The following is a 13612-nucleotide window of genomic DNA, read 5'->3' on the forward strand; positions in this document are numbered from 1 at the left end:
ACAAGAAATGTTGTTTTGGTTCGAAATAATCCATATTTACGTCCAAATACCTCCGTTTTGTTCGTGCGTTCAGAGCACTATCCAATGGCATAACGCGCGAGCGTGGTACCAGAGTCGAAAAGTCTAAATGTTCCATTACCGTTCTTAGAAGCATGTCAACATTGTTTAAAATCAATCTTTATGGTATTTTTAATGTAAAATTGTGATAATATTCCAACCGGACAATAGCGTATTCATTCAAGGAGAAAAAGAAGGAACAGCGCGCTCGCGGGACCGCGCATATCCAATCCCTTTGTCCTCAGGCAGTCCAATCAGTGACTGAGCTCCTATTATCTGCCCAGTAACAGGAGAATGCCTTAAGAACTTTCTGAAGGCTTTTGACAGCCAATGGAAGCCTTAGGAAGTGCAACGTGACCCCACAGAAACTGTAGTTTCGATAGAGATTCAAAAGAAGAACTACAATTCTCAAACTTTCCACTTCCTGGTTGGATTTTTACCTTAAGAAGTTAATTTAGTATCTAGTTAGCTATCTAACTACTATAAACCACTTCAGCCTTCCCTGTTCACAGTGTAAACATCTAACTACTATAAGCCACAACAGCCTTCCCTGTTCACAGTGTAAACATCTAACTACTATAAACCACTACAGCCTTCCCTGTTCAGTGTAAACAGATGAACATCTAACTACTATAAACCACTACAGCCTTCCCTGTTCACAGTGGAAACATCTAACTACTATAAACCACTACAGCCTTCCCTGTTCACAGTGTAAACAGCTGAACATCTAACTACTATAAACCACTACAGCCTTCACTGTTCACAGTGTGAACATCTAACTACTATAAACCACTACAGCCTTCCCTGTTCACAGTGTAAAAAGCTGAACATCTAACTACTATAAACCACAACAACCTTCCCTGTTCACAGTGTAAACAGCTGAACATCTAACTACTATAAACCACTACTGCCTTCCCTGTTCACAGTGTAAACATCTAACTACTATAAACCACAACAACCTTCCCTGTTCACAGTGTAAACATCTAACTACTATAAACCACTACAGCCTTCCCTGTTCAGTGTAAACAGCTGAACATCTAACTACTATAAACCACTACAGCCTTCCCTGTTCACAGTGTAAACAGCTGAACATCTAACTACTATAAACCACTACAGCCTTCCCTGTTCACAGTGTAAACAGCTGAACATCTAACTACTATAAACCACTACAGCCTTCCCTGTTCACAGTGGAAACAGCAGAACATCTAACTACTATAAACCACTACAGCCTTCCCTGTTCACAGTGTAAACAGCTGAACATCTAACTACTATAAACCACTACAGCCTTCCCTGTTCACAGTGTAAACAGCTGAACATCTAACTACTATAAACCACTACAGCCTTCCCTGTTCACAGTGGAAACAGCAGAACATCTAACTACTATAAACCACTACAGCCTTCCCTGTTCACAGTGTAAACAGCTGAACATCTAACTACTATAAACCACTACAGCCTTCCCTGTTCACAGTGTAAACAGCTGAACATCTAACTACTATAAACCACTACAGCCTTCCCTGTTCACAGTGTAAACAGCTGAACATCTAACTACTATAAACCACTACAGCCTTCCCTGTTCACAGTGTAAACAGCTGAACATCTAACTACTATAAACCACAACAGCCGTAGCGTTTTTATAGTAGGACAGGACAGGACAGGGACAGGCCAGGGACAGGACAGGGACAGGCCAGGGACAGGCCAGGGACAGGACAGGGACAGGCCAGGGACAGGACAGGACAGGCCAGGGACAGGACAGGGACAGGGACAGGACAGGCCAGGGACAGGACAGGGACAGGACAGGCCAGGGACAGGACAGGACAGGGTCACGACAGGGACAGGACAGGGACAGGACAGGGACAGGACAGGGACAGGACAGGGACAGGGACAGGCCAGGGACAGGACAGGGACAGGACAGGGACAGGCCAGGGACAGGCCAGGGACAGGCCAGGGACAGGACAGATTAGTGGTATTGTCTACCTCTTTATCCTCCTTTACCTCCCCTCTTCTCTTTTCTACACGCTGGAAACAACTGGATACGTGTGAATATCTCTATCAGAACTAAGTGTCCTCTACTGTCTGCAGAGCAATATCAGAAACAAGGGTTCTCCGGTAACATCTCTCTCTCTCGTCAGTTTAATTTCCTTCCATGTCCTGCTCCTCCCCTCTAAAAGTATCTGTCTCCATGTGTATCTGTGCATATCTCTCTCCCTTCCTCCCTCCATCTCCCTGACATACCATCTTAAGCAGCTCCAGATAAGAGTAAACATCAACAAGGAGAACAGAACACCTAAGTGGAAAACAGCCCTGCCCCCTCCTCCGTTCTCTCCCTCCCTCCATCCTACCATCCTGGGCCCACACTGCATTACATGATGTCATAATCGGAGTGGCCACGCTGCTCTCTAGGGGAAACATATTTCACATTCTTCCATTGAGAAGACTCCCTGGTGATTACCAGCAGGCTGGCGCCGTGCCGGCTGGTGCTCTTAGTCTGTTGGCCCAGATCTTTCTCCCTGCTCTCTCCCCCTCCCCCTCCACTCCTCTCTCCCCCTCCCCTTCACTCCTCTCTCCCCTTCACTCCTCTCGCCCCCCCCCACAGACAGACAGACAGGCAGAGACAGACAGGCAGAGACAGACAGGCAGAGACAGACAGGCAGAGACAGACAGGCAGGCAGGCAGGCAGAGACAGACAGGCAGAGACAGACAGGCAGAGACAGACAGGCAGACAGACAGGCAGAGACAGACAGACAGACAGACAGACAGACAGACAGACAGACAGACAGACAGACAGACAGACAGACAGACAGGCAGAGACAGAGAGGCAGAGACAGAGAGGCAGAGACAGACAGGCAGACAGAGACAGACAGACAGGCAGACAGAGACAGACAGACAGGCAGACAGAGACAGACAGACAGACAGACAGACAGACAGACAGACAGACAGACAGACAGACAGACAGACAGACAGACAGACAGACAGACTGGCAGAGACAGACAGGCAGAGACAGACAGGCAGAGACAGACAGGCAGAGACAGACAGACAGAGACACAGTGTAAGGACTGCAGCCAGATCAGATGGAACAACATCCTGGCCAGCACTGGCATTCCATCTCCCAACCAGACACTGTGTGTCTCTGTACTGTATGTGCAGACAGGCACCGCACCACTGTGTCTGTGTGTGTGAATGTGTGTGTATGTGAATGTGTGTCTCACCACACTGAGTTGGCTCCAGGAGGTGCGTATGGGTCTGTACTGCACCACGATGCCGTCGTCAGGTTTGGGCTCTCTGGACTGGTCCTCATCAGAGTCATTGTGAAGAGCTTTCTCCTGGTAGTTCTGATACAGTTCCTCCTCTGGATCAAACCACAGAGAGACAGACAGGTTGGATCAAACCACAGACAGACAGACAGGTTGGATCAAACCACAGAGAGACAGACAGGTTGGATCAAACCACAGAGACAGACAGGTTGGATCAAACCACAGAGAGACAGACAGGTTGGATCAAACCACAGAGAGACAGACAGGTTGGATCAAACCACAGAGAGACAGACAGGTTGGATCAAACCACAGAGAGACAGACAGGTTGGATCAAACCACAGAGAGACAGACAGGTTGGATCAAACCACAGAGAGACAGACAGGTTGGATCAAACCACAGAGAGACAGACAGGTTGGATCAAACCACAGAGAGACAGACAGGTTGGATCAAACCACAGACAGGTTGAATCACACCACAGACAGACAGACAGGTTGAGGGTGGATCACACCACAGACAGACAGACAGACAGGTTGAGGGTGGATCAAACCACAGACAGGTTGAGGGTGGATCAAACCACAGACAGACAGACAGGTTGAGGGTGGATCAAACCACAGACAGGTTGAGGGTGGATCACACCACAGACAGAGAGACAGGTTGAGGGTGGATCAAACCACAGACAGAGAGACAGGTTGAGGGTGGATCAAACCACAGACAGACAGACAGACAGACAGACAGGTTGAGGACGCATCACAATAGTACAGTCCCCATTGAGGACAAGACCTTAAACATGTGGATAGAACATGGCAGTGATAAGGAGTTGATATCCACGACGGAGACAGAGACACTCACCTTCCCTGTCAAAAGTCCTCTGTGTGACCAGTCCTGGCTTCTTATCAGGTCTCTGAGAGAGGAGAAGACGTTTCAACTATTAAAAACCTAGGATCAGCTCTCCCTGACCCAGACTTATATTACCATTATGAACTGAGAAATAAGACCGTCACTAGATCAGTTATTGTGAGCATAGTCATCACAATATCCTAAATGATGCTTTATTAGCCAAATCTGGTTATGAATGACATTATTGTACCACGTTGGTTACCTTAACAACGTCTACCCGTCTCCACACGCACCTGTCACATTCTAAATGACGGGTGTAAGCAGGTCCCCTGTCACCTGCTGTTGAACCCTGACCTCTGCACTGACCTGTCAACCTGACCCCGCCTAATTAAAGAGCAGTGGACTGGAGTGTGTGTGTGTTTGTGTGTGTGTGTGTATTGCAATCATTAGCCTGACTTCAACACAAGCTCCTCCTGACAATGTTCCAAAGTCAAGCTAGCTGTGGACTTTGGTCCTGATGTGAACTTCAGGAGAGCAGTTAATCAAACATGAATCCATCAGGCAGATGGGTGGTAGTAAACTGTACAGTGTAACTGCAAGGTAACAGACAGTAATATCCAGGTACATGGGGCAAAGCAAGGAGAGAACGGTATCATGACAATTTCCTGGAAAATAATACATCTGTTCCTACCTTGTTCTTCTTCCCTGGGCTGGTAGGTGTCTCCTTGACCTCCTGTAGTCCTTTGAGTACAGACTGAGACAGACAATGAGATTTGTGGTCTACAGGTTGGGACAGGTTATGGGACTTGGGGTCTACAGGTTGGGACAGGCGATGGGACTTGGGGTCTACAGGTTGGGACAGGCGATGGGACTTGGGGTCTACAGGTTGGGACAGGCGATGGGACTTGGGGTCTACAGACGGTACTTCCATTTCCACTCCACTCACCACTGCTCTCCTGTACGAGGTAGACCTCAACCCTCTCTTCAGACTCCCAGGGCTCTCATCCTGGTCTGTCCCCTCTCCCCCTCCGTCCGTGGAGAAGAAGGTTCCAGTCTCCACCATACTGAGTGCTCGTAGGGCCCGCTTGGTAGGATCCAGGCCCAACAGACCCCCCAGACCCTGGCTCTGTACCCCAGCAGGAGAGGCCTTGCTCAGGGACGCCAGCCCTTTGGGGATCAGCTGCTGTGTGCCCATCTTCAGGGCAGCTGCACTGTGGGTGCTGAGGACAATGGAGGGAGGAGGAGAGAGGGAGGGGGAAGACATGTCAGCAGGGGAGGGGCTGCGGGGTGTGGGGGGGTCAGAAGGGGTGGAGGTGGAGGTGAGGGAGGAGATACTGCAGGTGGAGCTGTGAGATGGGCTAGGGGTTAAGGGGTGATAGGAAGAAGGGGAGGTCTGGTTATGGTGGTGGTTGTTATTGGGGGTGGCAGGGGGAGAGGGGTGATTGGAGGAGGCAGGGTCCGGCAGTGAGGAACTTGTTCCAAATACTATCTGGTCTTTGTGAGAGGTGAGGGTGAACGGGCTGGAGAGTCGCTTCAGGGCATCCCGTGGCCGCTTGTCTGACCACACCTTCTCCTTGTTACCGATTTTACCAACACTCTCACCATGGTACGCCTTATTGTCCAATGACGAAAACTTGTCCTCCGACTTGAACTTGGACAGAGAGAAACGTCCTTTGGCCAGATGTCCAATGCTTATACTCCTGACTACCCGTGTTCTCCTGGTGGGTTGGTTGAGAACGTGCTTCAGAATGACCGTCCCTCCTCCCGACGTAGCCACCAGTGTCTCTGCAGGCTGGCTCAGGGTAAAGCTGCACTTACTGTCCTCTACGGGGAAGTCAGTCATGTGGAGTCTGTCTATCTGGTAGCTGAGGGGCCGGGCCTTTGGCTGGCTGGGGCCAGTGTGATTGGCTGAGTGCCGCTTCCACAGCGGGCTGATGTTATTGTTGGACAGATCCACTTCGTTCCCGCCCTCCATGGCGCATCAATCACGATTGTCTTTTGTTTCTCACTGCGGAGCTGGAGTCTCGTCTGACACGACTGGTCACTGTGCAAACATCCCAACCCCACAGAGAACTGCAATAATGCCTGGATATAAACACAGAGAGAGATCAATCAAAAACAAAGCAAGAGTAAGTCCTTATTATTCATTGGTTAGGGCTGTCTGCGAGGTCACGAGTTGGGTCATTCTGCTTTCTCCCTACAGTTCTCAGTCACTCTGCCTTCTCCCTGCAGTTCTCAGTCACTCTGCCTTCTCCCTACAGTTCTCAGTCACTCTGCCTTCTCCCTACAGTTCTCAGTCACTCTGCCTTCTCCCTACAGTTCTCAGTCACTCTGCCTTCTCCCTACAGTTCTCAGTCACTCTGCCTTCTCCCTACAGTTCTCAGTCACTCTGCCTTCTCCCTACAGTTCTCAGTCACTCTGCCTTCTCCCTACAGTTCTCAGTCACTCTGCCTTCTCCCTACAGTTCTCAGTCACTCTGCCGTCTCCCTACAGTTCTCAGTCACTCTGCCTTCTCCCTACAGTTCTCAGTCACTCTGCCTTCTCCCTACAGTTCTCAGTCACTCTGCCTTCTCCCTACAGTTCTCAGTCACTCTGCCTTCTCCCTACAGTTCTCAGTCACTCTGCCGTCTCCCTACAGTTCTCAGTCATTTAGCTATGCCCACAACTGCCTCATGTAAACTACAATCCCAACGCTGTTTAAACATTTAGAAACGTCAATAATCATCGCTTGGAATATGGTTTTCAAAACATATGGCCCTTATCTTTCATCAGCGAGAAAGAATCCTTCAAATGAAAAAGATACACTAACTGTAGCAGTTACAGATCCATACAGCTATGGAGCCTCCATCCTACTAAACTACACTGTAGCAGTTACAGATCCATACAGCTATGGAGCCTCCATCCTACTAAACTACACTGTAGCAGTTACAGATCCATACAGCTATGGAGCCTCCATCCTACTAAACTACACTGTAGCAGTTACAGATCCATACGGCTATGGAGTCTACATCCTACTAAACTACACTGTAGCAGTAACAGATCCATACAGCCTCCATCCTACTAAACTACACTGCAGCAGTTACAGATCCATACAGCTACGGTGCCTCCATCCTACTAAACTACACTGTAGCAGTTACAGATCCATACAGCTATGGAGCCTCCATCCTACTAAACTACACTGTAGCAGTTACAGATCCATACAGCTATGGGGCCTCCATCCTACTAAATTACACTGTAACAGTTACAGATCCATACAGCTATGGAGCCTCCATCCTACTAAACTACACTGTAGCAGTTACAGATCCATACAGCTATGGGGCCTCCATCCTACTAAATTACACTGTAGCAGTTACAGATCCATACAGCTATGGAGCCTCCATCCTACTAAACTACACTGTAGCAGTTACAGATCCATACGGCTATGGAGCCTCCATCCGTCTAAACTACACTGTAGCAGTTACAGATCCATACAGCTATGGAGCCTCCATCCTACTAAACTACACTGTAGCAGTTACAGATCCATACAGCTACGGAGCCTCCATCTTACTAAACTACACCGTAGTAGTTACAGATCCATACAGCTATGGAACCTCCATCCTGCTAAACTACACTGTAGTAGTTACAGATCCATACAGCTATGGAGCCTCCATCCTGCTAAACTACACTGTAGCAGTTACAGCTCCATACAGCTATCGAGCCTCCATCCTACTAAACTACACTGTAGCAGTTACAGATCCATACAGCTATGGGGCCTCCATCCTACTAAACTAGACTGTAGCAGTTACAGATCCATACAGCTATGGAGCCGCCATCCTACTAAACTACACTGAAGCAGTTACAGATCCATACAGCTATGGAGCCTCCATCCTACTAAACTACACTGTAGCAGTTACAGATCCATACAGCTATGGAGCCTCCATCCTACTAAACTACACTGTAGCAGTTACAGATCCATACAGCTATGGAGCCTCTAGCCTACTAAACTACACTGTAGCAGTTACAGATCCATACAGCTATGGAGCCTCCAGCCTACTAAACTACACTGTAGCAGTTACAGATCCATACAGCTATGGAGCCTCCATCCTACTAAACTACACTGTAGCAGTTACAGATCCATACAGCTATGGAGCCTCCATCCTGCTAAACTACACTGTAGCAGTTACAGCTCCATACAGCTATGGAGCCTCCAGCCTACTAAACTACACTGTAGCAGTTACAGATCCATACATCTATGGAACCTCCATCCTATTAAACTACACTGTAGCAGTTACAGATCCATACAGCTATGGAGTCTACATCCTATTAAACTACACTGTAGCAGTTACAGATCCATACAGCTATGTGGCCTCCATCCTATTAAACTACACTGTAGCAGTTACAGATCCACTACATATCCGTGTTATGCTTGAGTTATGATCACACATGTGTTTGGTGCATGATACATAGCTCATTAGCACAGGTGATCGATCGCCTCGTTTTCCATCTGTTTTCCATGAACAAGCGCTGTAACATGGATATATGGCCGTGTGGGAACACTAACCCTAAAACGTGTCAAGGTGTGTATCAATTTAATAACCCTTTGTTAAATATATATATATTTAAATGAAAATGATTTTTCGCTGATATGCTTCCAGAACAGTAGTGCATGCATGTAAATATTCATAGCGTTGGGAGATTGGACCAAAACCGGCCTTCGTCTAATGATTCTTAGTGTAATGGACCTTAAAGTCATGATCAAGACCTGGGTCGATCCTTCACCACTGCACCAATAGCCTAGTACCATGAATAGTACTGGACCACAGATCTCTGATACAGTAGAGGACCACCACTGTTCCCGCTCAGCCCAGTCCAAACTGTTCGCTGCTCTGACACCCCAATGGTGGAACAATCTCCCTCACGACGCCAGGACAGCGGAGTCAATCACCACCTTCCGGAGACACCTGAAACCCCACCTCTTTAAGGAATACCTGGGATAGGATAAAATAATCCTTCTAACCACCCCCCTTAAAATATTTAGATGCACTATTGTAAAGTGGTTGTTCCACTGGATATCATAAGGTGAATGCACCAATTTGTAAGTCGCTCTGGATAAGAGCGTCTGCTAAATGACGGAAATGTAATGTAATGAATAGTACTGGACCACAACAGATCTCTGATACAGTAGAGGATCACTGCCTGACAGTGACAGACAGGCATGCAGACAGCGGAGGAACGTTTACCTTATATTAGAAACCTCTAAATGAGTTAAGGTTAAAAGCTATGCAGCAGAACATGTTCAGACAACACATGTGAATCTTGTCTATGCAGAGAAGTAGACTGGCTATTGTACCCACAGAAAGAGGGGGAAACCGTTTCCACCATTCGGTTCCCACGGAGAGCGTAGTCTTCTATTAACCCGTGAGAGACAAGCGAGACTTTACCTTTCTACTGGCTCGTCATGGTCCCTGTGTCCTGCACTTCTCAATAGACCAGGCAGCGTTTTCTTGTTGTTTGACAGCTTATTTATGCTTGAGGTAAACTATTCCTTTGTGCAAAAAGAGTTGTTTTATCGGTAATCCGGGGACCGTCGGCTGTTTTCACAGTATCTCGAAGCCGTGTATTTAGTTGTGTACTATCGGAGTGATCAGGAGGACTGAGCGCTGGGACAGGGAGATGAGGAAGAGGAGGGGGGAGTGCTGAATGCCAAGCAGCACACAAGCCATCCCAAGTTCACCTGACGTCATGTGCACTACAACTCGACCCAGTTGGACTTGTAAACTAAAGATAAGGGAAGCTATAAACATTTCTAAGGGAAAAGAAAACGTCCTAAATAATGTAGGAATATTTAGTCAACAAAATCACAGCGTCCATAAGGAGAAAAATGATTTACATTTGGGGACAAATTTGTAAAGTGAAGTGTGGGACTTAGTTCACAATGTATAAATGTTCAGGGATTTAGCGCCACCCTGTGGTTCTATAGAGTACAGCCACAGTGGACGACAATAAGCCTAGAATAGAACACTTGTTCCATGTGTTTCTACTAATACATAAGTACAAAACTTTGCCTACACAGATTCCAATGTCAGTGGTAACTCAAGACTTCTGAGTGATACATTTTAGAAAAGCTAATCCAATATGTTTTTTTAAAATTGTAAATACAGTAGGCTAAACCTACATTAGCTCTGGAGAATCCAAGGTGGCTCACAGCCTGTCCCTGACTTGGGTTCTCAGCTGATGGTATGGAGGACAGGACTGGCTCCGTGTGAACTACAATCCCCACGCTCTGTTTTAACGGTTAAAATGTTATTGATCTTCGCTAACGATACTGATTTGTAAACCTTTGAAACTTAACTTTCATATAAGCGAGAAAGAAACGTTGAAATATGAAAGATTCTTACAGTGCTCCGTTTTGCAAAGCTGCCTCAGCTGACACATCCTCTCACCTTATACTTGCATTTCCATTGACAATTCCTTTCCACGTTTTCCATCTGGATCGCATGTGTTTCTCAAACTACAGCCAAGGTGCAACTTTCCTAAACTGTGTCTTTTGTATTCGGAAAAAATATGTATTGTTTTAAATGTTTCCAAAACTGTATCATGTGCGAGCCTTATTGTGTTAAGAAAAAGCATTTTGGCAGCGTTGGGCAGCATCAGGCCATTTCCATTACGAGGCTAGGGGACATCCAATGTCCATTACAAGGCTAGGGGACATCCAATGTCCATTACGAGGCTAGGGGACATCCAATGTCCATTACAAGGCTAGGGGACATCCAATGTCCATTACGAGGCTAGGGCACATCCAATGTCCATTACAAGGCTAGGGGACATCCAATGTCCATTACAAGGCTAGGGGACATCCAATGTCCATTACAAGGCTAGGGGACATCCAATGTCCATTACGAGGCTAGGGGACATCCAATGGCTCTATGAATAAGAGTTATACCTACACTGAATGACAATCTGCCAATGAAAGCAGCCTAAAAAACAAAACAATTTTATTTTGTAGACTAAGCTAGGCTATCTGAAATCAACATTTGCTGTTTTAATGAATTGAATATTTGTCCATGACATAACCAGAACGTGTGTGGAAAACAAAACATTCCTCTCATAGTCGAACTTTAATGATTTGCAGCAGCCCTACAGGCAGTGGCCCATCGCACGCAAGCTCTCTCCAGCTCCTCGGTTTTGTGCGGTTGCGGTCTACATTCATGGCACGCCTTGTCGTAGTGATATTACGCAATGTGCTCTCATGCTTTACCAGTCACTTCCAAAACAGACTCAAAACAAATCAATTCTCATGGCCAATTTTATGGTTTTTATAATAAGCTGAGCGCTAAACAACAAAGCATATTTTGTCACCCTGTAAAAGTATCTGCTTCCCAGTCCCGTAACAATATGCCATTTAGGAATTTAGGAACTCTACCAGGACCATGTTCAGTTTCCAAATGAAAATCGAAAGTTGCAAATATACTGAACTAAAATATAAACGCAACATGTAAAGTGTTGGTTTCATGAGCTGAAATAAAAAGATCCCGGAAATTACTCTAAAATGTTGTGCACAAATGTGTTTTCATCCCTGTTAGTGAGCATTTCTCCTTTGCCAAGATAATCCATCCACCTGACAGGAATACCTGGGATAGGATTAAGTAATCCTTCTAACCCCCCCCCCCCCCCCCCCAAAAAAAAGATTTAGATGCACTATTGTAAAGTGGTTGTTCCACTGGATATCATAAGGTGAATGCACCCATTTGTAAGTCGCTCTGGATAAGAGCGTCTGCTAAATGACTTAAATGTTAAATGTAAGAAGCTTATTAAACAACATGATCATTACATAGATGCGCTTTGTGCTGGGGACAATAAAAGGCCACTATTGAATGTGCAGTTTTGTTGAAATTGTTGCATTTATATTGTTGTCCAGTGTATAACTGCCATGCAGAGAGTAGATGTGGTCCATTATTCTACGTGTCAGAACAGGGTGCGTAGAGCCTTTCTATCTGAACGTTCCAAAACGTTGCGTCCCACTGAACGCACCCCCAGTTGAATTAGCTTTGACCCTACGTGCCAGAGTTTGTTGTTGTTGTTGCTGTAGCCTTTCATGTTTCCACTAAGTGGCGCCATTTGTCTTGTTGTCTATGGTTAAACATCTCTCTCTACCTCTCCATTGAGTGATAGGTGGACCCACAGGAGCATTTAAAAAAAAAAAACATCAGCTGATGTCACAAAGTGCTGTACAGAAACCCAGCCTAAAACCCCAAACAGCAAGCAATGCAGGTGTAGAAGCACGGTGGCTAGGAAAAACTCCCTAGAAAGGCCAAAACCTAGGAAGAAACCTAGAGAGAAACCAGGCTGTGAGGGGTGGCCAGTCCTTTTCTGGCTGTGGCACAACAGCTGTGCCACAAAACAAACTAGTTTCCATTTATTGTGATAAGCACACGTCCCTCCCTCCTCACCAAGCTACTCAACAACCATCCCCAGGGCCAGTCCACCTTCCTTCTTCCAGCAGACACCCTTAGGGCCAGTCAACCTGCCTTCTTCCAGCAGACACCCCCAGGGCCAGTCCACCTGCCTTCTTCCATCAGACACCCTCAGGACAGGCTGGGGCTTTAGATGTGATGAGGTGCAGGGAGCAGGTATCTGGGAAGAGGAGAGGGGACAGAAGGGACAGAGGGAGTGGCAGAGGCAGGTATCTGGGAGAGGAGAGGGGACAGAGGGAGTGGCAGAGGCAGGTATCTGGGAGAGGAGAGGGGACAGAGGGAGTGGCAGGTATCTGGGAAGAGGAGAGGGGACAGAGGGAGTGGCAGAGGCAGGTATCTGGGAAGAGGAGAGGGGACAGAGGGAGTGGCAGAGGCAGGTATCTGGGAGAGGAGAGGGGACAGAGGGAGTGGCAGAGGCAGGTATCTGGGAAGAGGAGAGGGGACAGAGGGAGTGGCAGAGGCAGGTATCTGGGAAGAGGAGAGGGGACAGAGGGAGTGGCAGAGGCAGGTATCTGGGAGAGGAGAGGGGACAGAGGGAGTGGCATTAGGAGTAATGTCAGGAAGTGACTAGGATTAAATGACTAGGATTAAATGTCAGGAATTGTGAAAAACGGAGTTTAAATGTATTTGGCTAAGGTGTATGTAGGGAGGGGTAATAGAGACCAATGATCTCTCTCTCTCTCTCTTCAGAGACAGAGGGAGAGACAGAGAGAGATAGAGGGAGAGACAGAGAGAGACAGACAGAGAGAGACAGAGAGAGAGAGACAGAGAGAGAGAGAGACAGAGAGAGAGAGACAGACAGACAGACAGACAGACAGACAGACAGACAGACAGACAGACAGACAGACAGGGATCAAAAGGAATTCTAAGGGGAAGAGTTGAGGAGAGCAGCACCTCTCTTACTTCCTCTCTCTCTACAATGTCGAGCACTAACACATCATAAACCCTTGTAGTGTTGTAGGACACTTCCTGTTATAGAAACGGCTCCTGGAACAGCTGGAGCGGGCTCTAAAG

At 47.1% G+C, this 13612-nt stretch overlaps 1 protein-coding gene across 4 annotated transcripts in view; it reads right to left on the minus strand.

The window, feature by feature from the left end:
• LOC115206652 (rho guanine nucleotide exchange factor 26) overlaps positions 1-9797 on the minus strand; it is an 84469-nt gene extending 74672 nt beyond the window's left edge. For 2 of the 4 annotated variants that reach the window (XM_029773828.1, XM_029773827.1), the window contains exons 1-4: positions 9566-9797; positions 4837-6230; positions 4158-4209; positions 3264-3403 (exon numbers count right to left, since the gene is read on the minus strand). In XM_029773828.1, coding sequence (XP_029629688.1) covers positions 3264-3403; positions 4158-4209; positions 4837-6120 — 1476 coding nt within the window. In that variant the 5' untranslated portion in view covers positions 6121-6230; positions 9566-9797. The remainder of the gene's footprint in view (positions 1-3263; positions 3404-4157; positions 4210-4836; positions 6231-9565) is intronic. The other 2 variants (XM_029773830.1, XM_029773829.1) reach the window with 2 other exon arrangements.
• Between the last annotated feature and the right edge of the window lie 3815 nt (positions 9798-13612).

This window comes from Salmo trutta, chromosome 13 (genome assembly GCF_901001165.1).
Source record: "Salmo trutta chromosome 13, fSalTru1.1, whole genome shotgun sequence".
NCBI classification, from domain to species: domain Eukaryota; kingdom Metazoa; phylum Chordata; class Actinopteri; order Salmoniformes; family Salmonidae; genus Salmo; species Salmo trutta.